Genomic DNA, 25,080 nt, shown 5'->3' on the forward strand with positions numbered 1-25,080 from the left:
AACCACCCCAAAGCCCCAAAAGCAGCATGGATAGCAATACAATGGTAACAAGAGAGCTGGGAAGTTAGTATTCTATAAACCTAACACAAGCCACTGACTGGCCACACAATGATGACTCTGCAAAACTATAATATGGGACTAGAGTCCTGTCCATGACGATGCAGCAGCCACCACGCTAGAGTTCTCACCCATGACTAGAAGCAGCACTCCGGAATCTCACGAAAAGATCTGTCTTTGCTCTGGTAAACAGAAATGCTTTTTAACTAGTGATACTAGCCGTGAATCCCAGAATTTATATATGTGATGCATCATGCATGTTCTCTACTTCTAGACTGATGCATTCCTGGAGTGCACAACTCTGGGGGGCCAAACATGTGCCACATAAATGTGTAGTCCTGAGATTGCTTTTGCTACAACAGTCTCACACACCTAATCCCTCTGGAATTTTCCATGCAAGCATATATAGCTTGCAGCCTATTGATGTTGTTTGAAACAGGCCGGCTCTATCATTAGGTAAGAGTGAGGTGGGTGCCTCAGGCAAGTGGTACTGGAGGACAGAGCCTGCCCTGCACCCTCTAAGCTAGCCTACTGCCACCAAGGGCAGTCAAGGACATGGACTCACTGCCAATGTTGAAATCAGTATTAAATTGCCAGGCTGGTTGGCTTATATGGACAGATCTTGTCCTTCACGTCTTGCAACAAACTGCCTTTTGCTAACCCTGGCAAACTGGGTTTTCAAACATATATTTGAACCTCCTAGCTCCCATGCGTCTCTCTCTCTCTCTCTCTCTCTCTCTCTCTCTCTCTCTCTCACACACACACACACACACACACACACAGAAGCCATGGTGTGATTCTGGAGAAAAAAATAATAATGAACAGGCAAAAAAAATTAACTGCATCATTTCCCACTACTTCCCTGTTCTTAACTGCCCTTCTGTACAAAGCAGCTTTTCAACCCTTAAGAGGGTGTTCACTACAATTACTGTACATGCATCTTTCTATAACATCTAGCGAGGCATAGGTGGTGTAAGTCAGAACTGCTCCAGACCAGAATATAGCCAACAAAACTGCAGTGCAGACGTGCTCCATGTTTTTCATGCTGCACTCCTAGGTTCACAATTCTGCATATTCAGATTCATATATTGTCTCTCACTACTTCATCTTTTCAGATATAAGAAAACATTTCCGTCTGCAGATCTTAAGAGGCTGAACTGCCTTCATTAGATGGTTACAGATAATTAAAAGCCCCTGCCTTTTAGAGCGGAGCTGCTTCCAGCTCTCCAGGAAACCAGTGCCAATTTCAGCTTAAACAGCAGCTCTGATTGCCACTTTGCTCTTATGAGTGGGCTGAACAAATTGTCACTGACAGCATGAGATGATTAAACAGGTGTGGTCCACTGCTGGTTGCTTAAAGGCTTCCTCACATTTGATATTTATTATTATTATTATTATTATTATTATTATTATTATTAGTAGTAGTAGTAGTAGTAGTAGTAGTATTTATACCCTGCCCATCTGGCTGGGTTTCCCCAGCCACTCTGGGTGGCTCACAGCACATATCAGAACATACTAAAATGTCCAACATTAAAAACTTCCTAATACAGGGCTGCCTTCAGATGTCTTCTAAAAGTCAGTTGTTTATTTCCTTGACATCTGATGGGAGGGCGTTCCACAGTGTGGGCGCCACTACGGAGAAGAACCTCTGCCTGGTTCCCTGTAACCTCACTTCTTGCAGTGAGGGAACCTACAGAAGACCCTCGGAGCTGGACCTCAGTATAATGTTTGATGTTTTATCGTGTTTTTAATATTCTGTTGGGAGCTTCCCACAGTGGCTGGGGTATAAATAATAAATTCCCTCACTTCCACCCATTTGAGAACCCGCCACCATTAAAGGGACAAGCCACCTGTTGTTTTCCAGATATCATTGGACTACCACTCCCATCGGCCCCAGCCGGCATTGCTCAATGGACAAGGAGTGCCAAGTGTGCTAAGGAGCCTTAGAGGAGGGTTATTCAGCAGCAGGTTCACTGACAGACAGTTAAATAATAACTCCGTAAACTCTATTACACTTTGAAGGAAGGCACACAGACAGCCAACTGGTGTTTTAATGTGGTGTTAATGTCTCTTGAGGGGATGCAACTGACCATTTAACAAGTCTCATTTGCTGCTGCATTAGGCATCTTAGTGCAGGAGAAAAGAAAGCAAACATTAAGGTTTCTTGAGCCCACACACACACACACACACACACACAGTGGAGAACTCACCCTGTATTTCTGAACCATAAAAAGGGTAGGTACAGAAAAACTAGTTCCAAAAGCCTCCACAAACCTTAATCCATGCCCATTCTAAATTAGTAATGTACCAATTTGCCCAAGAAATAATTCCTCCGCTCTGGGCTCTGCTGCAGACTTTAGGACTGACTCAGGTTTGCTGACTATCCAGAATAATCCTTGGCCTGGCCTCCGTGTGTGTGTGTGTGTGTGTGTGTGTGTGTGTGTGTGTGTGTGTTGACATGTGCATTTTACAGCAGCTTGACCTGCAGAAATCAGGAGATTACACATTATCCCCTGCTAATATCTGTGAAGGCACCAGGTCAAGTTAAAAAAACAAAAGGCAACCCTATATGCCTGCGTAAATAACATAGTCAGGATAATTGGTACCGAGAAAGCACTTCCTTTTTTGATCCCATCATGAGCCATGCAAACATTTGTTAGGAAGGAAGAGAAGCAACATGAGTCCTCCACAAACCCCTGCCTTGAATACAAATACAGTATTAATATGTATGTGCCTGGGAATGTATTACCTGATTTCCTATATTAGCTTGTATGTCAAACAAAGGCTGTGCTCTGTGCTTGTAGAGAAAAAGCCCATGGTAGTTGGAATATACTACCCTGCAACAGTATGAATGAGGTGGGGTGGTTTTTAACTTTAATTTTCTTTCTCCCTGAAGACCTTTGGCCCTTTCAGCTACTGTTCCCTGGGGTTGCTGCCCCTATCAGGGTTGAGTTAAATGGCATAGGGGGCTGAGGGATAAGGGATTGTTTCACTGTGCAGAGCCTACCAGCCCCACCTCTCTCACCCGACCTCCTTGGGAAAAGAGAGAGCAAAGGTCAAGCAATGGTGCAGCATAACAGTGTGTCCTGGTAGCCATTGGGCCCAGTCCTGGGAAGGTTCAAGCGCTTGGAGAATGAGCTGGCATCTCAGTCTTTCTTCCCAAAGAACTTTCTGAAGACAGATTTGTTCTTCTGGCGAGGCGAGGCGCCTTGGCTCCTCTCGCCCAAGGTTTCTCGGGCGCCACCAGGAGAGGCGATGAAGGAATGGCAGCGAGGCCTGGGAGGAGTCGGTACCTGCTCTCCAATGTACAGGGTGACTGAGTAGCTGCTGCCAAGGCCCAAGGGTTCCTTGGACACCGACAAAGGTGTGATCTTCTGGTACGTAGCTGAAAAAAAGAATGGAGCGGAAAGGTTGCACAGCAGCACCATGAACTGAAAACAAGCGGCAGAATGTGCCAGAGGCTGGTTAAGTCTGTGGTACACACAGTTGTTTTACTCCAGAGTATCACGTTCATCCCATCTCTTAAGTAAAGAGAGGAGAAGAGAATTCAGGGCAGTGAACTGAGGCTTATTATGCCTCTGCCCCAGGACCTTTTCTAGTGCCAAGGCTCAGCCATGGAACATGTGATGTACTACTACTACTACTACTACTACTACTACTACTAGACCGCCTTGTCTCTGAGTATGTTCAAAATATGCTTTCCCCTCACCAAGGAATGCCTACCTCCACCCACAACATATTTAGGTACAATGCACAGTTCTGGTCATTATCGTTCAAACCCTAAATGGCTTGGGACGAAGACTCTATTGTCCATACAAAACTGTCCCATTTTCTACATGCTGTGGGAGAGGCCTTTCTTTGTGGTGTCTGTCCCCCCCACAAAGTACACTAGGTGGGGACAAGAGAAAAGGGCCATTCCTGTTGTAACTCCCAGGATGTACAATTCCAAGGCCTGTAAGATTAAGCACACACCATCTTTGTTTACTTTCTGGCCGTTGCTTGCATACTTTATTGTTTCTGAAGGTCTGCATTTTATGCCATTCAGGCCCTCCAGAAATTGTTTTTGGAAAATTGTAATATTGCTGTTTCTTCTTCTTTTAAAATGCGACTACTTTCACTTTGCGGGGGCGGGGGCGAGGGACAAGGGATATGCTATACATATGTAGTGTCTGCACAGCCTACAAAGGTAACAAGCTTCAACTTCAGACATGTGCCATTGAGTCAAAAGCGTGTTGCTGACACCTAATGGCGACATTAAGCAATGAACTTGTTCCTTTGAGAATAACCGTGCTTTGAATGAATGCAGCCAAGCACTGAAAATAGCATAATGATATCATGCTGGGTACACAACAGACTGGATTTAGTCAGAGAGATTTCAGCTGCATTTGAACAGAAGTCAGTTGGCAAAGGGCCAAACTGAGCAAATGCACAACATGAGCAAATGAACAAACTCAGATTTCCCTGTACAAACAGGCAGAGGGGTAGAGGTAGCCTCAACCCCAGTTAGTAACCCATTCTTCTTCAAGGTCATACAGTATGTACCTGAGGTAAAGGAATATGATCGCCTCTTGTTCGCCACTAGCCCATAGTCCTCTTCCTCAAAAATGTAAGGTTCCTGCGACCTTGTAGATGCTGTAGGAGAGCACTGCCTCAGACTGTGATCTGTGGTAAAAATGGCAGCAGATTTCTGGCTGTCTTCTAAGAGGAGAGAAAGGAAGAAATCAAGGATGTGACACAGAGGCAGACCTCCAGGGATTCCTTACTACTATTATTATTTATTTAACTGAACTTACCACATTATACCAAAGTCTCAAGATGATTTAAAATAATGGACCAAAACAAAAAATCAACAACAATAATTTACACATTTAAAAATGCAGCACAGTCATCAAAATCACAAGGGTCACAATAAAATCAAGGAGCCCTCTCCCCTGACTGTCTTAAGCAGAACCAACATCAACAGCTAGAAATATTCCAGCAGCAACAGTGAGGTGCTGCTCTTCTTTGCCATGGCCTTTGAAACCTTAAAAATGTATTTTAGGGCCTACTCTATGCTCTTGATGGTCAGCTGTTTTTACTGTTTGTAATATTGTTTTTTAATAATTGTTGTAACCTGCCTGGGACTCCATAGTGAAGGGCTGGTAAGAAATCTAAATAAAGAAAGAACAACAAGGAGAATATCAAAGACCTGACAGAAGATAGAAGTCTGTGCCTCATACTGTAAATATCTTAACATAGTCACTAGGCAAGCTTCGTTTGGAAGAGCATTACACAAGGGGGGGGGGCACCACTGAGAAGGCCCTCTCTCTTGTTGCCACCATCCAAGTTCTGCCAACAGGGGCACTCTGAGGAGGGTCTCCAAAGAGTATCTTAAACTGACTGAGCAGGCTCATATGGAGAAAAGGGTACCATGAAGTATTGGGGTCCAAGCTACATAAGGATTTATAAGTTAAAACCAACGCTTTGAATTAGGCCCAGAAATATATCAGAAGCCAGTGCATGGAGTAAGACCCTGCTGTAATGCATTCAGATTGTCTGATCCTATTGGCAGTATGGCTGCTGAATTCTGCACCAGTTGCAGTTTCTGGACCATCTAGAAAGGCAGCCTCATATATAATGCATGAAAGGAATGCACTTGGGAGATTATGAGGCCACAGACCACCAAAGCTAGATTATTCATGTCAGGACATGGATAGCTGAAGCTGACAGAAATAATTCTGTACCACAAGGCTACATTTGCCCCCATGGACAGCAATGGACCCAAGAGTTGCTCTAATCCACAAACCACATCCTTCAGGTAAGTGAAACACCCTCCCGAATTGGTTGCAGAATCATACGAGACTGCTCAGTCTGGAAGGCCACAGGTCCCCTATCCCTGCTTTAAAGAGAACCCTCAAGAAACTGCGAACAGCCCACACACACACCTGTCCGTGATTCTGCTGGATCCAATAGGTCATCCTGATTTTCGTAAGGCAGCTGCAGCCTGACACTTGATCTGGGTAAGAGTATGGCCTCTTGGCTCTTAGCTGTGAGAGGCTGATGAGGGCCAAGGAAGTGAGGAACTCCATGGCTAGGGGAAAAAATGGAAGCAGCAGAAAATAGAGAATTGGTCTCACATACCCAGCTGCACTGGGCTATGCCAAGCTAGAGTAAAATTCAGTCGTAGCAAAGGTAATACAAGCCACCATAATCACAGCCTGGGTTTAGAGTATCTGAATGGGAAATTTGATGTACCAGTGGTTTCTACACAGCTAAGAAAATTCAGCAGATTGCACAATAATGGGATGTGAACATGTTGGGGGGTGGGGAGCACAAGGAAGTTGCTATCACTAATAAAGGCAGAAATTAGAGCAGAGCAGCAAGGGGCAAATGGGATCACTCCTAAACAGGATAACTAATGGCCTCAGCTCAAATTGTCTTACATACACTTCTAAATCTTAAGCTGCCCTTAAAATGGGAGAGAGAAGAAAAAGAGGAACACATACCAATTTGCATTCCAAAATTTGAATTTTGGTTTGAATGCATACAAATCCCAAAACCTGTTTTTTGGTTTAATATGCTGAGTTTGACAAAATAGCACCGTATGATTTATGAGAAGATCTACTTGCCACTGGACAGGAGTCCTCATTAGGACAAATGTTATAAGAAGAACTTTTTAAAAGGCTAGCCCCTGCCCCCAGCAAATACAGCTGGATCAAGCTTTGCTTATAGTAGTTACCTAACAGCAGAGGTCGTCTCTTGAGCAGTCTGGGAAGCTGACTGGAAAAAGTCCACTTCAGGTAAGCCTTTGAGGAAAGAAATGCAAATACTGAGAGATGGCTTTTGAAAATCAAGAGTGTTGTTCACCCAAACAAAGCTGAGGCATAGGTCTGTTCCACATACTTGCTGCCTTGCAATAAGGAGTTGTAGTCTCTCTGATAAGCAGACTTTTAAAAGCTACATATCATTCACCTGTTTTGCCACACGCCCACTTGTTTCTGGGGTGTACACCTAAAAAATGCAATGTGTACAGTAGCCCATAGAACCTACGGGACAGACTATTATTCTTTACACAAAAGGAATGGAGCCCAGGCGCCAACTGTTTTGCAGAAAACCTTGTAACTAAACTGGAATCTGAGCTCCAGCCTCCCACGTGCAAGTCCCAGCATGCTATGGGCCTTCTGTATGTCAAAGACGAATCCCCCTTCTGAACTCAGGTCTGACTCAATTACAGTGGGAAATGTGGGAGATATAAAGTCTGGCACAAATATAAAACCAGTTACCAAAAACATGACATGGCATTGCTCCTTCTCTCAACAGTGAACTTGAGGGAAAACCAAGAGTGCCCATGTGGGCCTCTCACTCATGTAGACCACCAGAGTGGTCTGCAGGAGGCCTCAAATTACCTCTTGTTCCTGAGTGGTAACCATATCTCCTTCCCTTAGACCTCCAATGCCCCCACGGTCTCTTCCTTATAATTACTTCAGTCTTACCTGAGTTCTGCTGCAATTTGGTAATCCACTCCTGCATGAGCGGCTCAGTAGGAGCTCTAAGGAGGTACTTGGAGCCATCCTTCAACCTGGGGTATGCAAGGAAATCAGCTGAAGGAATTTGATGGGGATACAGATACAACAACCAGCACCAGCCTCAAATACATAGCAGTCTAGGAGCTAGAAGCAGGCACCCTCCACAAAGATTTCTATAATCACCATTTATGCTGTTCAGGGGCTGGCATTTCATCCATGTCCCCACAATGGAACCCCAGCATGTTCAAGTCTTTCTTTCCCAGAATGATCAATTGATCTATCTTACTGTCCTTCATCTGAGGATCATTGGGTCACTTACAATATAAAAACACAAACATACATAACCACAAATACGAAACAATACTCCCACCAGTTTAAAAGGCCACAGATTGATTAATTACCGGTAGTCAAAGGCCTGGGAGAAGAATGTTTTCACTTAGCACCTAAAGATTTGTAATGAAGGCTCCAGGCAAACCTCCCTGGGGAAAGCATCCCACAAATGGGGAGTCACCACAGAAAAGGCTTATTCTCGTGTTGCCACCCTCCACACCTCTCATGGAGAGGGCACACAAAGAAGTGCCTCAGATGATGATTGCAGGATCCAGATCAATTCTTATGGGAAGATGCAGTCCCTGAGGTATTACGGTTCTGAGTTACCTTTATTTTCTTTTTAAAACCTGTAATAGTATTATTATTTAGCATTTATTACATCTTCATAGAGCTTAATGTACACTGCATATATTATCTTGTGAAGGAAAAGAAACAGAGGTTACTCACTGTAGTGTGAAACAGTTGTTCTTTTTGATATACTCTGTTTCTAGGGTGCAAACGGCTCCACGGAGGTTCAGTGGCAAGGCCACTACAGAACTCTGCTGTGCAAAGGAAGGCAAATGATAAAAGTCCCTGGAATCAGAAAGCCACTCTGAAGTGAGCTCCTACTAGATACTTCACTCTTCTCTTGGGTGGGCAATTGTTACTTGGGACGGCCTCTGATGGTACACTGAGCTTTTAAATTTGTTGAGCTTTTCTTCTGCCAACACTGCCCGGCGGTTTTGAGATTTGCCACTTATGACTAGACTTGGTTTTACTGTGATTTGTGGACGGTCTTTATTTTAGTTTTAGATGTAAGTTAGTCTTTACAAGAATTTCAAGTTCTATTTTGGCAGAGAATGCACTGAAGGTTTAGACAAAAATAAATGCAATCGGCAAAATGTAGATGCTTGACAATCTATGCATGCCTAACGTTCACAGGAGATGTCAGTAGGCGAAGGACTATACAGGATATGAAAATGCTGGAGGCAGTGCTTTTTTCCCTGGGGGGATGCAGGGGTACGCATACCGCTAAACATTTTGTGAATCTAAGTTTGGCCTGATTGAGGGGCTGTACAGTGGTACCTTGGGTTACAGACGCTTCAGGTTACAGACTCTGCTAACCCAGAAATAGTACCTCAGGTTAAGAACTTTGCTTCAGGATGAGAACAGAAATCGTGCTCCAGCAGTGCAGCGGCAGTGGGAGGCCCCACTAGCTAAAGTGGTGCTTCAGGTTAAGAACAGTTTCAGGTTAAGAACAGACCTCCAGAACGAATTAAGTACTTAACCTGAGGTACCACTGTATTTCATTATGAGTAGGGAAATCGTGCCCCTAAACAATTTTTTAAGAAAAAAAGCACTGGCTGGAGGTATGTGAAAATGTGACACAGGCGTTACTCATACCCATTTCTTATCTCCATTTGTCTTTGGGCATCTCACTGCCTACCATTACCTTGAGGGTGTCTTTCTTGTCCTGGTAGAAACACAAAGTTTGTCTCATCAGTACTGTGTGGAATGTGTTCCAGGAACGACAATTTGCCTAGGAGAAGAGAAATGAAAAGATCAGATCTGAAGTAGGTGAAGAGTTAAGGTTGGTTCATAGGGTGACCTGTTCACGCGGTTTCATGTGCTTGGAGCCCCTATCTGCCTGAGCTTGCCTCCAGAGTAAGGCCCCTCCCTTCCCCTGGAGGCAAAGACAGGCAACCATTGCCTGAGAGCCCCTTCTAGCTCTTCAAAGCATGGGAACATGAACATTAGTGCAAAGGAAAAGTGAGCATCACCTTCAGATATATGGTCAGCTTACTCTGGACCTTATGTTTCCACCTCCTGTCTGCAGCAGCTACAGTTGGCAGTACAGTATAAGAACAAAATCCACAAGTTTTTCGTCATTTGGAAAGACCCTTTGCCTTCTGCACCACCCACACTGCGCTGGTTTAAGCCAGGCCAGTGATCCAGATCCTTATATCCACACCCCATCACAGGCGACATTTGCCCAATGGGTGGGGCTATCCACCTGTCAATCACTTGATGACACAATAGCGTCAAGTGTCCTGTATTTCTCTGTGTGGTTTGAAATCAAATTGTGCAGACAAAATCTGCAAAGTGGCAACTAGCTGCCTTTCATCCAAACTTTGCCTTTACCTGCTCCACACCTGACTTCAGGTGTAGAGCAGGTGGGCATGGCTTCATGAAACAGCCTCGTAGGCCTACAGACTGGAAGTTTTCCCACCCCTGGGTTTAGACATAACCATGGCTTGGTATTATGTGAATAAGCAGCAAGGAGCCTCAGTTTCATGAGTTCAGCCACCAAGCCTTGTGCAGATCCTGGCTTGGATCAAACCATAGCTAGTTTGTCACACGACAAACTGTTATTTATGCTTCCCCTGCAAATCAGGATCGAATCTTGGTTTGCTGTTAGGCCTGAACCACCTCACTCAGAAGTGTTTCTGTGTGTGTTGATATAAGTCAGAGCTTTCCAAATTGTGTGTTGTGACACATTAGTGTGTCAGCTGCAGTGTGTAGATGTGTCACGCGAATGCTCCCTGCGCTGCTCCTGGGGCTGGAAAGGGGTTAGTTCAACCTCTGGCTTGCGAGTAAAACTGAATTACTGTGTCACAAAACGATGCATGTCTAAAAATTGTGTCGTCAACATGAAAAGTTTGGAAAGATCTGCTGTACAGGGCTAGGCTCTGTTGAAGTGTTACTGGAACACCAATGAAGTTGTTTCTTGGTGGCAAGTCACTGGCATCCATATTCACATCCCCGCCCCCTCACATAATGCCACGCAGCTCTGACAGTACCTTCTTGCCTCCTGCCTGCAACAGATGCTTCCTCTCCAAAGCTCCTTCCATCATCTGAAGCTCAAGTTTACTGGGAAGATTCTAGAAAGAGGCAGGCAACAATGAATGAAGCAACCACAATGAAAGCAGCAGTGTTTCAAATACGAAGGCATTTTAACACCACATTCCCCAGAAACAGAGCATGGGTTAGGGAAAGACATACATTGTATGGCTCATGCTAGGAAAGTGTTTGGGGATATCTCTCTCTCTCCCCCCACAGTCAAATCAGGAACAGTACTGATGTAAACATCTCAAGGGTAAGCATCTCATTAGCTAGGAGATCTGTATCTCCTTTAAAAGAAAATACTCCACATATACGGAGTTGCTGGTTCCTGATAGGAAAAAAATACACATTTTAATAATTGTGCAATGAGAAACTGCTTAAGTACACATTGCAGATCAATGCCAGCAGTATCCAGGGACTTGAGGAGAAGAACAGTAAACACCTGGTTTCCAGGCATACAATCCCCACCCCTGCCCCATAGAAGCCAATGGTTCTGACCTTGCCCATACTTCTGCCCTCTGCCTGAAGCTTCTGCTGGGCCCCTGGGCAGGTACTCTGCAGTGACCTCACAGCTGCAGCTACTGCCCCTTCTGATGGCTCCTGGCCAGAAGGCACGGGTGCCCGGCACCAACTCGGACTGTCACAACTAGTCCCTCTTTCTCCTTCAGACCTCTGAAGCAGCTGGGCAGAGGTGGGGAGCTTGAACTTAGCCACCAACAAATTGTCTGCCGCTGCCAGGAGGAGTCTTGCACCAGAGCTGTCTGGACTTTGCATCTTATCCACCTTTCCAGCAGGGCTGCTGTGGATTCCTGAGCTTTTCTTGTGCTTCTCCACATTGCTCCATATGGCCTGCAGCTCCTCTTCCTCCTCTTCAAACAACTCGTGGGCAGGGTGACAAGCCTCCGGCAACTTTGGCCCTTTAGTCGTGCTTCCTCCAGGAGCCGGGACAAGAGGGTCCAGCCCTGAGGGTGTTGGGGTGCCTAGTTCACATTCAAATACAGACAGCTTGGCAGGAGATTTGACCCCCAGGTGGAGGAACGAGGGCGAGGTTCTCACACAGCTTCCCTTTTCTTCTGCCCCATTCACAGCAGGGTTCTTAGCTTTGGCTATACTGGAAACTGCATCGGAGCTGCCTGTGTGCTTAGCAGGTGAGGGCTTCAGCTTCACCCGGGATGCTTCTCTGACTTTGTGGTCAGCCGGACCCTTTACCTGCGCCTCCTTGGAGCTGCCAGTTGTACCCAGTGAGGTAGCTAGTCTGTCCCACTCTATACCTATCTGCTCATGCAGGACACTAATGCGGGATAGCCGGTTCTGCTTGAAATCCAGGAAGTCATCATTAGGACTGCTCTGGCTATTTGGACTCTGCCTGTCTTCTCCAGAAAGAGCAACGAAGCAGGCCTTTTGCCTGCTGTAGCTTGGGTTGATGCTCACCTCTTCAAACCATGTGCCTCCCTTACCCTGGGGAAGCTTGTCACGAGCGTCTTCAGGCCTGAGGGGCCTCTGGTGCACGACTGGCTGCCCTCCGAGCACCCTCTTTTGCAGGCTACTACCAACTTCCTGCACTTTTGCCCCAGCTGGACTGCTCCGAGCTCCCTGGCAGGCCTGGCTTATTCCCTTCCTTCCTGCTGCTCCCTCTTTTGCTACTCTGATGGTATCATGGATATTCCTTAGGACTGTGGGATCCTTGGGGAGCTCCAGACTCAGGACAGAACCGAGAGAAAGATGCTGGCATGTGTTGCTCATCTGCTCTGCCAGTGACGGGGGGCTGTTGAGACCTCCGCTCTCTCTTGGGAACAGATGACATCCAGATACTTCCCTAACCGAGTCACATTCAGCGTCAATAGCCCGGGCCAATGGGTTCTTCACATAGTCTGTCAACTCTCTGCAGGGTGCTGGGCACTCTGCCTGCAAGGCCTGTGCCCTCCTGATACCCTTTGGGGGCCAGGTGCTACTAGTGCTGCTCCTCTCCCCTTGCCCTGCCTGCAGGTCGCTTGGTTCAGTTCCCATGATCCCTTGCAAGGTGAGGAGCTGGGCATCTTCTGCCTCCACTCTGCCTTTTCTCTTCAGGCTCCGTAAGAAGCAGCTGGAGCTGATCTTGGGCAAGGTGTGGAAGGCTGAGGTGCCCCACCCAGGACTGGGAAATGGGGAAGAGTGAGCTCCGGGAGGCGTTTGCTTAGCAGGCTGCAGCATAGTAGAGCTTCCACAAACCATGCCTGCATCTCTGCCTCCCTCTTTCTCCTTCACGTGCAAATAGGTGCTCACCTGTGGAAAGAGGGAAGACCCAATGAGGAGCACTCTTCAAATTGCACAAGGTCACTGGAGCCTCAACCTACCTATTTTGGATGCCACAGCAGCAAACTGACATGCACTAGCACATGCTCCTTTCAACTCAGCGAGTATACATGCATGCATGTTCATTAATCGTAGCAGACACGAAGGTAGACTGTCCACAACAGGTTCCAGGATGTTAGGATCACTTTAGTTCAATCCTAGGGAGTGGCAACAAAACTTCTGGCTTACCATGGTTCCAAGCTTACTACTGGAGACAACCCAACTCTGCTGGGCTTTCCAGAAGGGGCACACTGCCAACTTGCAAGGTTGCTAGATGCACCCCACTCTACTTCACGATAGATGATGCAGCCTGAAAAGAGGCTACAGAACTCATTATGAAATATTGCAGTAGAAACTGAAGAGCCCAGCATGATTGGGGGGGGGGGGGTACCATGATAGCAGCTATGGGCTGTGCTACAGTTGAGGCCAGCTCAGGGCCAAATGAAATGTGCATGAAGAATCTTACATTGTATGGTTTCAGATTGCATGTGGTGCAGATTGCATGTTCCTTGTAAAAAACAAAGAAACAAAGAAACCCTTCCTCTACATAGAAAGCTATCACAACAGGAAGAGAACTGGGCTTAAATAAACCCTTAGGCAGGGACTCAGCCAATACACAGAACACATGCTTGCAGAATGCATGTAGAAGATTCTGGGTTCCTTTTGCAGCCTCTTCAGAAAAATCTGAGAAAACTCCAGTCTGAAATCTGGAATAGCCATTGCCTTTCAGAGCAGACAATCCTGAAATAGAAAGATTAGTGATCTGATTGTATAAGGCCCCTATAAGATCTGGCTCTATAAAGTATAAGGCTTTAAGTTTGTATGAGCTCCTTGATGTACCAGGGGTATTCTGTGCACATGAATCAGCTCTCAGTAACAGGAATCCCCTTCCTGCAACAGCTGCAGGAGATGTCTAGAAGTTTAATTCAGGAATTATTACTGTACACCATAGAGGCTGGTGTTCCTTCCCCTTCATGACTGGCAGCTGACTTTCTAATTGAATACACTTTGCAGTCCTGAAATCCTCCTCTCCAGTTCACAAGTTGTTGGAGCTACTGTAGCTTCTATGCTCAGGCACCTCGCCAGAAACTAGTTTTGGACAGCATGCCTCAGCCTTTCAATTGTAGCAGCTACCCATCTGCTTCAATCCCTAATTATCTTCTTGCCATGCCCTTTTAATCACAATTGCTAATGTGTGAGTGATTACGAAGACTTGCTTGCTAGCAAATAGGTGTATTCCACTTCTCGCGTAACCCTCAGTTCATCTCATCCCCAAATCACCTCAAGACTCTGAATTCTTGTTCATGGGACAACCTAAAGTGAGTGTGTCTTGTCATGTGGGTCATTTCCTCACAGCAAACTAGTTTGGCCTGCCTTCAGCCCGTATCAAGAGGCAGTGCACTTCAGGCTCATTTCCTGTTTCCTCTAGCAAATCCGGTAGCTCTTCTGCTGTGGGATATGAATTATTGTGCTGAGGAAGACATCTCCATATTCCACTGTGCTGGCTGCAAATTTAAGCTCTGGTTTGTCTGTTTGGATGGTCTTGTGCCTCTAAAAATATCCCAGAAGGGGGGATTCCTGGCAATAATATGACATGACCAAGTTGTGCCAGCTGAAATTCTCTTAAAAGGTACAGAATCCACATTTTGTGCTGCACATGGCAACCCTGTGCTTTAACCAGGAGAAGTCACAAAATATTTGAAGGTGTTTCTCCTAAGGGGGCATCTCCTCAGGAGTACAGGTGCAAGCACAGAATACATATCTAGCCTATTCACCATAGCCTTGGAAAGGAGAGACACAGCATCTGTGTGAGCTCTTAACATTTTGGAGATGCCATTTAAGTGATATCCTAGGAGAAGGGAACAAAGCTGTTGAGACTCCAACTTGCTAAGTCCCAAGCCGGCTAGTCAGACCAATGGTCAAGGACGATAGCCAAGTCACATCTGGAGCGTTTCCCTCTCCTAATTTAGGAGCTGCCTTTTGAAGGAAGCTATTGGATGGGTTAGTCAAGGTTTCCTTGCACCATGCAACCACTCTCAGTCTGACATGCTTCATCGTCCATTCTCTCTCCCCCACTGCTCCATGTTACCTCTTCTGCATGCTGGCGGGGTGGCCTTTTCTTTCTCTTTAAACTACCCAAAGTACTTCCTAAAAGCCCCTGGCAACGTTTCCAGAAAGCTTTACAGGCTGAGGATTTAGTTTCAGAGAGCTGGATTTTTAGGAAAGAGAGAGACAAAAAATAAAAAATAAAAGTGAAGGAATAGCAAGGATGACCTGCAAAAGCCAGGAAGAAAAGGGCAAAATCAGTGCCTGACCCATGAAGAGGAAGCTCTAGAACTGCATGCCTGGCAGTGGCTTAAACGAGAAGTAAAAAAGCAACAGAGCTGCTAGTCTCCCTGATTCAGAGTGTCCGTTAACACCTTAATGCTCACAGGGAAGTTAGAAGTTCTCCACTTGCAAGCCTTAGCCTTTAAGCTTGGCACTCCCTCACTTGACACCCCACTTCTGTCCTGCCTGGACACTTGGCAATACTTTGCATCATGAAAACACTGCCTCCCTTTGCCACAGGGGCACTCATTTGATGTCCTGGAGATAGCAAACAGCTCTATCAATGTCACGCCTAAAGCAAAGGGCAACTTACCTTGTGCAAGGTTTCTGGTCCCATTGATGTTGCTGCTCCAACCTGGCTTCCTGTGGCCTCTCTCCCTGCTTTCTTCCCAATGCTCAGTATCAAGTTCACTGTGCCACCCAGACTGCCAGGGCCTGGCTGGGGCACCAGCAGCACAGGGGTCTCCAAGGGTTCCAGGATCAGAGTCTCCTTCGGGACGTCCATCTCAAAGGGCAAGTGGTTTTCCAATTCTTCCAGACTCTGCCTGTGCCCTGGAAGAACATCCAGGGTAGACAGTACTGCAGTGGAGACCGATTTGCTCTCTTGCTGTGCTGCTGAACCATTTTGGAGGGAGCTGAGGGTGAGTGGAGGCCTCTCAGAAACACTGGAGTTTAGGATACCATTTGCTTCACCCACACCTGATTCAGGAACTACTTTAATCTGTGGAGTAAGGTAATACAATGAAGAATGGAATTGCAGCGATAGCTCCTTCGTTAATTCTAGGATTTCCTGTCAAAATGGCATCTCCCCTACCTAAAGACCAATACATGAAGCTTAAAATTTCCTCTACTCACGTCTGTGTGTGTGTGTGTGTGTGTGTGAACAGCAGCCAGAGATTCTGTCAAAATGTATTGCTTGGTATGTTATAGAAAGGCAAATAAAAATTTATGCAAAAAAATATACAGGTCTTTATGAGGCAGAATAGCAACAAGATAGATAATATAGGTAAAGGTAAAGGTACCCCTGCCCGTACGGGCCAGTCGTGTCCGACTCTAGGGTTGCGTGCTCATCTCGCTCTAGAGGCCGTGAGCCGGCGCCGTCCGAAGACACTTCCGGGTCACGTGGCCAGCGTGACGAAGCTGCAGCTGGCAAGCCAGCACCAGCGCAGCACACGGAAACGCCGTTTACCTTCCCGCTATAAAGCAGTCCCTATTTATCTACTTGCACTTAAGAGTGCTTTCGAACTGCTAGGTGGGCAGGAGCTGGGACCAAACGACGGGAGCTCACCCCGCCGCGGGGATTCGAACCACCGACCATACGATCGGCAAGTCCTAGGCACTGAGGTTTTACCCACAGCGCCACCCGCGTCCCTGCATAGATAATATACACATGGGGAAATTGTGTAGGTATTCCACCAAGTTTAAAATAAGACAGATTTCTAAGCCTGGGGTGGGGGTGGTAGAGGAAGGAAGCTAAAAAGAGAAAACATGAAAGGGGGGTGTTTTGTTTATAACTTTGTGCAGATGCCCCATAAAAACTGAGTGAACAAAGCATAGCTATTCCACAATAAATACACAGTGCAGGCCAAGCTATTTTTCAAGTTTAGCTCTAGTATTGCCACTCAGGGGCTGCATACTAACTTGGCAGTGCTCGGTCATGTTCAGCGTGCCATTCTGAGTCTCCCTGCCATCACTCTTACTGCCAGGGTCCTTCTGGGAACTCTGTGCTCTCCAGCGCACCATCACCCATCCCAGCATGCTTTGCAGCTCCTCCATTCGCTCCTTTATCTAAAAAGACAGAACAAAACTGAGAAAGAAATGAAAGGAGGAAAAAAGGCCGCATGGTGAATTCCTCTCTTTTCTCTTCTAGGTACAGCTCTCTGTCAGGGCCATCCCTCAGGATGACAAACAATTGGGACAACTGTCTAGCTCCCACCCACCTGATGAGATGCTTCGCCTCCTCCCTTTCGAAAGCAGTGACGGCAAAGAAAGAAAAGGGAAGTGAGGTGGGATGGGAGGTTGTTCCCCAAAGGATGCTGCAGGCATGTAGGAAGCTTGCGTATCATGGCCTGCCACACTTACTGTCTCACTCAAGCTGTGCTCCTCAGCTACCAGTTTCCATCCAACTGCTGCCAGCTCCTCAAACTCCTTGAACTTAGTCTCCATGTTCCTTTCCAGGTCTTCCCACTGAGCCTCTGAGACACCGTGGGTACTCATAGTCTCAGAGAATATCTGTGCCCGAGTATCCTCTGTCCAGGAGCTGGAGAGTCAAGGAAGGAGGAGCAACTATGAATATGGCCAGAAAAAATGTGTCTTAACACCTCACAAAACTGCAGCTCAATTTATCCTCTACCCTTCCAACAAAGCTACAGATCAGGGCACTTACCAATTGATAGAGAAACCTGGAAGAATCCCAATAAAAACCTATTCTGCATCAAGTTGTCTCAGCCTCTAGACAGCTTTGTCTTTCAAGTAGTTGCATACAGTTAAGATACATACCATTTCCCCAGGCCTTTTAAAGCCGTATTAAAAAGATGTGTCCCAGTAAAAATAGTTGTTCTCTCTCTTTGTTAACCACTAAGGCAGGCACCCCCAAACTCGGCCCTCCAGATGTTTTGGGACTACAACTCCCATCATCCCTAGCTAACAGGACCAGTGGTCAGGGTTGATGGGAATTGTAGTCCCAAAAGATCTGGAAGGCCGAGTTTGGGGATGCCTGCACTAAGGGCTGCTTCCATTGTGGCAAAACAATCTACACACTAAGCCTTTCCATGGAAAAGTTGGTGTTACCTCTCACAAGCAAATCACCAGTCTTGGCAAATGTGTGAGCAAAGAGGAGTAAATACTCAGGAAATCTGCAGCTAAATCACAACATCCAGGGCATGTGTAACTGCACCAAAATAAATGCAAGATAAGTTGTGACGTGCTACACTGAAGTTGCATCCAATCTCAGTAAGAGCATATTTGGTGGGCTGGAGCTGCCATTTCAGTGCAGGCATTGCTGCCGCTTGCCTGGATGGTGCTGGGCTGAGACAGCAGCAAGCTCAGCCCTTCACAGGTGCACCAGCGGGAGCAACCACCTGGTTGCACAGGTACCCCTGCAAGGTCCCAAACCTCACTTCCACCCTGCCCCACCTCCACCCCATCCAGGTGTGTGAACGGGAGTTAGAATTGATGCTGAGACTCAAGCTTGCTGGACTGACTTCAAAGTAGATAAGATGGGTAGTCCCCAAGCGCAATTGAAAACAAGGGGTGCTTCCAGATGAGGGCTTAATATCACAAATGGGTGAGTCAGACATTGCAAAACAAACTTTCAACGGACAGGAAGAGTCCACTAAGGTCTACTGACTTACATAATGGCTAAATAAGCTCTGAAGAATTGTCGCAAATGAGCGGCTTGCTGTCCATGAACTGCATTTCCCGACACCAGCTTTTGCAGATCTTTCCAAGCCTCCAATGTTTCACTGATTCTTCTGGACTCATTTGGCATTTCAATCAGACAGCAATCTTCCAGCTCAATGAAGGCTCTCTGTAGTTTCTCCATGTCCCCTTCCAGGCTAGACATTTCACTCTATGAAATACAAGACCGCAGGATTCAGGCTAGCAATAGGGCTTTCAAATGGGGAACTCCTGGCTCCTTCCCAATAGTAAATGCTTGCCCAATCTAAAAACAAGCATGAGACTCCCAACTGGCTTTAGGAAGCCAAACAAACAACAGGGCAGTATCATCAAACATCAGATCTATGCTGACCCATTTAAAAAAGTGAGAGCTCAAAACCGATGGTCAAACCTGAACCTGAATAACAATCTCAACCTGCAATTTACAATGGTGCTGGGTGGAAGAACAGACTTCCAAGGTTTGCGTAATGCCTGATTTAGCACTTCTCAAACATTACCATGAGCAAACACTGGTTATATGGGATGCTTGTTACAAGCCCTCAAATAACCTTTTGATCTCACCTCTATCTCTTTCTGCCTTTCCGTGAGCCCCTGCAGCTCCAGAAGATCTGCCTCACTCTTCACTGTGGCAAAGCTTCTCTCTGCCTGCATTATGTCCTGAGCCAGTGTTTCTGCTCTGTTCCTCATTGTCTTGATCCGTGAGGTGACCCAGGCCAGCTGAAAAATTGAAAAAAGAAAGGCGACACTGAGAAACAGTTCTCTGTGCTACAGGCTGCTTGGACAACCAAACCAAAGTTGGAACTGCAACAGAGTAGTGCTGGTAGCATTTAATAGGTGGTCAGTCCACCTCTATGAAACAAGAAGATAGATTTTGTAGCTTCTTGCCCAAATGCAATAACCAACACTGAAGGGTGGAGTGGTCCAGGCTTTCCACCTCTAACCACTAGGGAAGAGGGATTTTTTTTTTAGCATGCAGCCCCTCTTAACCCTCTCTTACCTTAGTTTCCTCCCCACTTGACAAGGCCTGCACAAAGCACTTCAGATTCTCTGTCTTGGTCACTGCCTCCATGGCCCGCTCGCGCTCCTTCACAACACTGTTCAGCATGTCCACTGCTTCTTGCAGTTCCTCCAGTGACCTGTTCATGTCCTCATTGCTCAGCTGTTGAGCACCCTGAGCTATGAGAAGCTGCAGAGGCTCTTGGGAGCCTAGCTGGTTCGGCACTGCCTAAAGCAAAACAAGTACATGAATAATATTGGGTACCAATTTCGACAGGCCACCTGTTAATTCTCTCACAGAAGAATTAACTGAGCAAATTGCCATGATTCCTACTTTACAGAGAAGGAAAGTGAAACTTCAAGAGAGAGGCTTGACTAAAGCCACTCAATATTAATATTAATAATATTAATAATGATGATAATAGATTTGGTTAAATCTTTGTTCTGCTACTAATTGTATCTACCACAATGTACATCAAAATAATAAATAAAACCATGCAATCTACTAATAATATAACTCAGAGCCAACACCCAATTTCTAAAAGCAGCAACAAAGAACATGTGATATAACCAACATTTCAAACTAATGAAGACCCAATACCAGCAAATGTAAAAAATGTTATGTATTAAAAACTGGCAGCGATGAAACTAGGTTTATAAACTAAAAACAAATTGAAATAAAAGTGTCTTAAATTTCTAACACTGATCTTAAGTCCTGAGTATGTTTAGATGGGAAGCTAACTTCTGCCACCTCGCTTGAAGGCCCAGATACTTGCCAGTGGATATCAGTAAGATCAGGCCTCAATAAGCAGCAGTAGCCAATTCACCAACAGTGTCAAGAGTTGCAGTTTGTGGCATTATAGTTAGGGGTTTCATGACTAAATGTGACCAGAGCTAGAATGGTGACAGAACTCAGCTGTACAGGGCCATTACCATCCACAGTAATTTGGATGGCATACCATACTGAAATCACATGAACCCAAACAGGGGAGTCACGCAAACTGTTCCTGTGTCACTAATCTGACCACTTAGATACAATGCAGCACAAGGGACTTTTATGGAGATGTGTGTCCCTTCAGCGCCATGCTCCCTCATTGTTCAAACTAAACATAAAGAGAGAAACCCCTTGCTTGTTATTTTTGAACTCTGACCCTTCTGGGGAAGTGTTGTAGTTCTGTGGCAGAGCATCTCCTTTCCAAATAAAAGGTCCCAGGTTCAATCCCTTGCACCTGCAGGCTGGGAGAGACTCCCTATCTGAAACCCTAGAGAGTTGCTGCCAGTCAGCATGGTCAGTAGTGAGCTGGGCAGACCAATGGTCTGACTCAGACCACACCTCTGCACATCACCTCGTTCTTCCCTTCCCTGGTCCACATCTTCTCTGCTTCTCACCTGTACTTGGTTCCTGTGACTCAGCATTTCTTCCATATGCACATTCTGCAAGAACTCGGTTAAAACCAGGGCATCTTTCAAGTCTGATGTTCGGCGCTGGAGAGCCTCCTGCACACAGGCGAACCTGGGAAGGAAACCATGACATCTTCCTGAAAGCATATTTCACGAGAGCAATGCTACCTGCTGCCTAAACATACGCAACTTCAATTTGGACAGACAAAGCTGATGGAGATGAGATAGGTCTAGAACGACACGGGCTACAGCTCAGTGGTAGAACATCTGCTCTGCATGCAGAGGAACCTAGGTTCAATCCCCAGCACCTTTGTCTGAAATCCCGGAGAACTGCTGCTTATATAGTGTGAGGACAATACTGGGCTAGATGGACCAATGGTCTGACTCAGCAGAAAGCAGCTTCCTATGCTCCTAAGACAAGGGAAACTTAAAAAACAACAACCCTGGCTCTCTCCTCCTCCTTGGTTGCCTGCATCTATTCCTTTGAAACCATTCTTCCACCGTGAAGTAACCTCTTCTCCTTCTCCAGCTTTTCAGAAGCCAAGTCTCCTTCCTACACCACCTCCATACAGAGAACACTCTTTTGTTCCCAAGAACTCACTTTTCCTTCACTCGTTCCATCTTTCTATGAATCATTGCAGCTGCTGTGTGTTCCGAGGAGGATTCCATTTTCATTTCCTCCTGCAGGGCTTGAAGCTTAATATGCCACGCCTCCACTTGGTTCTCCAGGGTGCCAACCTTCTCTAGGTCCCCATGGAGGTCATCAAGGTTCTTTGCTGCTGTTGCTTCTGGCTCAGAGAGCAAGCCTAGCACAGTTTCTAGCCAGCACTCAGCCTCTTCTACCTCCCCAACCAACCGCAGAGCCTGCAAACAGAAAGGAGTGGCATGAGCAAGGCAGCCCCCCCCCCCAGCCTGAATATGACAAGAAAGTGATTGCGCACTGTCCTCTGCAAGAGAAGGCCTTCGCCCTGAAAGATGGCAAACAACTTTCTTAAATAAATAAGAGTGTGTATCCTAATCCCAAGGTTCAAATGTCTAACTGTGGGAGAAAACGGAACACTACACCACAAATAATCTGTTCCCTACGGCTAAACTTTTCAGTGCATGGATGACAGGCAAACAATCCAACTGAACAGGAAATGTGACCTCTGTCAGGGATAGAGCTACAAATATTAGAATTGCTAGGGTCTTTTGAGTGAGGCTGAGACTACATGTTACCCACAACATAGAGCAGCTGCCAAGGACGGCAGCTGTCTCACCCCCTTCCACCCCAAAACCTTTTATTAATGTCTAGCATAATTCGTCTCATCTGACGATGGCGTAGATTTCATTTGCCTCCACGCTGCATCATTTGGTTGTTGCCAGCAAGGGTGGAGAAACACGCAGTGCCACGAGATCACAGGATGTGAAAAACTGGCACACCATGTTTCCAAAAGGGAAAGGTGAGACACCCTTTCCAGTGGCAGCCACTACTCACTGTATCAATCTCCCTCAGGGCCACGCCATTCTCTTGGTGCCGCCTTCTCAGTTCCTCCCAGAGATCCTCCAGGTCCTCAAGGGCATCTTCCATCTGAGGACTCCACTTGTGTAGCTCCTAAGATGTACAGCACACACATGCCATTAAGACATATGAATAAAAGGGCTCCCACTGTGGTGGTTCTGCATATGAGGAACTCTTTGCCCCAGGATGTTCACTTATCATCCTCTCTGTATGTGTTCGGACAGTAATTGAAAGCAGTTCTCTTTAACAAGTTTTTGATTCTGTTCATTACTTCATGCTTTGATTTATTGGTGATTAGTTTTGGCCCCTGGGTGCTGCTTTTAACCTGGTAATTATGTTTTAATGATGGGTTGCTATTTTTATGCCTTTTTAAAACATTGCGAGTTGCACTGACTTTTTGAAGGGGAAAAGCAGGATACTTTTTTTTTTTTTTGGGTATAAATAAAATTCAAATATATGAATCTGATTGAAGCCATGTCAGACTGCTGGACCATCTACTCCAGTTTCATCTAGTGATAGGCAGCTGAATTACAGGGTCTGAGGTATGTGTGTGTGTTTTCTAGCCCCTTTACCAGAAAGCCTTTTAACTGGAGATGCTGGGGACTGAGCCTAGGATCATCAGAATGAAAAGCATGCACTCCATCACTGAGCCATGGTCCCCACTTGTTCAGTTTCCTCCTCAGATATACTCTAAGAGTAGAAGCCATTGTCCCTGTTGGGGAGGTATTAACAGATCCAGTGTGGTGTAGTGGTTGTAGGTCACTCTCTAGGACCTGGGAGACCAGAGTTCAAATCCCCACTCAGGCAAGAAGCTCACAGGGTGATCTTGGGCCAGTCACTGCCTCTCAGCCTAATCTACTTCAAAGTGTTGCTGTGGGGATTAAATGAGGGGAGGGAGAACTATGAATACCATCTTGAATTCCTTGGAGAACAAGATGGGATAGAAATGCAAAAAATAAACGAAATCTTTTATGGGACCCAGAAAATACCTTTGTCAGGCTGGGCTAGGGGTTGTCACCTGTCCTGTATAATACAGGATTGTCCTATATTTCAATGTAAGATGCTACATCCTGTACTGATACAGTTTTGTCCTGTATTTCAGGTCTCTTCTCTCCCTGTCTCTCTCTGCCAAGTTAGGGATCCTCTCCAAATGCATGCGCTTGAAAGGGTGTGTGAAAGGTCATGTATTTAATCTCTGGGTAGCCAAGCACAGACAGGTTTACAAATGTGCGTGAGTCAAATTCCAGAGGGGCCATCCTGTCAGGCTGCAATAGATTATAATGGATTGCTTTGAAGTCACTTCAGCATGGGGGAGTGGGAATCACACACACCCCAACTGCCCCTCCCCACTCTGTCATGTATTTTGCCAAAACAAAGGTGGCAACCCTAGGCTGGCAGGAATTGGGAGCATCCCTGGTGAACAGGCCTCTCTCAGGCCTCCCTTCTTCTTACCACCCACAACAGTCCTAATTGAAACACACTTTAACTCTACAAACCTGCTTAAATACTTGGGTATTTGAAACACAAGATTCCTCTTCATTAACTCAAGGTTTAAAAATAAAATTGTCAACATTTTGCTTTTGATTTCTGATAACCACCTCATTCAGCTATGCTTGTAGACTAGGCCTGTTCTTCAGCCAAGTGGCAGCCTACCAGCAGCCCAAGGGAAGCCAGAATTACTACCACAGTAAGGGAATCTATGTGGGCTGCAGAATGACAAAGACTTGGGGATTTGGTGAAGCTTGCAGAGAGACATTACCCTATCAGCGACCTGGCAGAAGTCCTGAAGGTGTGCCTCCTGCTGGGGCAGGTCCTTCAAGGCATTTGAATGCCAGAGAAGCTTCTTCCTCCTCCTGGAGAAGACAGAAAATTAAGGTGAGGCCATATATTCCAATCCATTGCTTGATAACTGCCACATCAAGTACACATGTGCGAAACACCACAGAAAGAGAGAGAGAGAGAGTGCAAGCATTTATACATACCGAGATCACCCTAAAACACAACACATTTTAATGGCTTTTCAGAAGTGTAGCCATATTACTCTCTTGTGGATATTTTTTGCACTTTAAATACTGGGTAGGATTCACCTAAGCTTAAAAACCTGCAAGGAAGGAGGGCCCACCACCTCCTGAGTAGTCTGTTCCACTGTTGAACTGCTCTTACTGCCAGAAAGTTCTTTCTGATTTTTAGTTGGACTCTTCCTTGTTAGTTGAAGCCATTGGTTCAAATCCTACCCTCCAGAGAAGGAGAAAACAAACTTGCTTCATCTTCCATGTGACAGCCCTTTAGGAGAGGGAGGGATCGTCTCCTCCAGAAATGCTTGCGCAGATGGAATGTTCATAATAGTGCAACATTGAATTCCACTCTGACAAATTTGTTATGACAGCTTCTGCTATAATAAATGTGGGA

General features: G+C 46.0%; 1 protein-coding gene across 7 annotated transcripts in view; it reads right to left on the reverse strand.

The window, feature by feature from the left end:
• Positions 1–2,100: 2,100 nt before the first annotated feature.
• Positions 2,101–25,080, reverse strand: part of LOC114594534 (uncharacterized) — a 47,680-nt gene continuing 24,700 nt past the window's right edge. For 3 of the 7 annotated variants that reach the window (XM_077925656.1, XM_028724362.2, XM_077925659.1), the window contains 20 exons: positions 24,431–24,524; positions 22,648–22,764; positions 21,772–22,034; positions 21,159–21,282; positions 19,771–19,998; positions 19,335–19,490; positions 18,728–18,945; positions 17,457–17,634; positions 17,016–17,162; positions 15,688–16,095; positions 15,136–15,255; positions 11,214–12,977; positions 10,673–10,753; positions 9,325–9,411; positions 8,340–8,434; positions 7,530–7,615; positions 6,776–6,842; positions 5,982–6,127; positions 4,600–4,755; positions 2,101–3,442 (listed from right to left, as the gene is read on the reverse strand). In XM_077925656.1, the coding sequence (XP_077781782.1) occupies positions 3,204–3,442; positions 4,600–4,755; positions 5,982–6,127; positions 6,776–6,842; positions 7,530–7,615; positions 8,340–8,434; positions 9,325–9,411; positions 10,673–10,753; positions 11,214–12,977; positions 15,136–15,255; positions 15,688–16,095; positions 17,016–17,162; positions 17,457–17,634; positions 18,728–18,945; positions 19,335–19,490; positions 19,771–19,998; positions 21,159–21,282; positions 21,772–22,034; positions 22,648–22,764; positions 24,431–24,524 (4,774 nt within the window). In that variant the 3' untranslated portion in view covers positions 2,101–3,203. Of the gene's footprint in view, positions 3,443–4,599; positions 4,756–4,824; positions 5,208–5,981; positions 6,128–6,775; positions 6,843–7,529; positions 7,616–8,339; positions 8,435–9,324; positions 9,412–10,672; positions 10,754–11,213; positions 12,978–15,135; positions 15,256–15,687; positions 16,096–17,015; positions 17,163–17,456; positions 17,635–18,727; positions 18,946–19,334; positions 19,491–19,770; positions 19,999–21,158; positions 21,283–21,771; positions 22,035–22,647; positions 22,765–24,430; positions 24,525–25,080 lie in introns of those variants that run through there. The other 4 variants (XM_077925654.1, XM_077925655.1, XM_077925657.1 and 1 more) reach the window with 4 other exon arrangements.

Source organism: Podarcis muralis, chromosome 3, assembly GCF_964188315.1.
Source record: "Podarcis muralis chromosome 3, rPodMur119.hap1.1, whole genome shotgun sequence".
NCBI lineage: Eukaryota > Metazoa > Chordata > Lepidosauria > Squamata > Lacertidae > Podarcis > Podarcis muralis.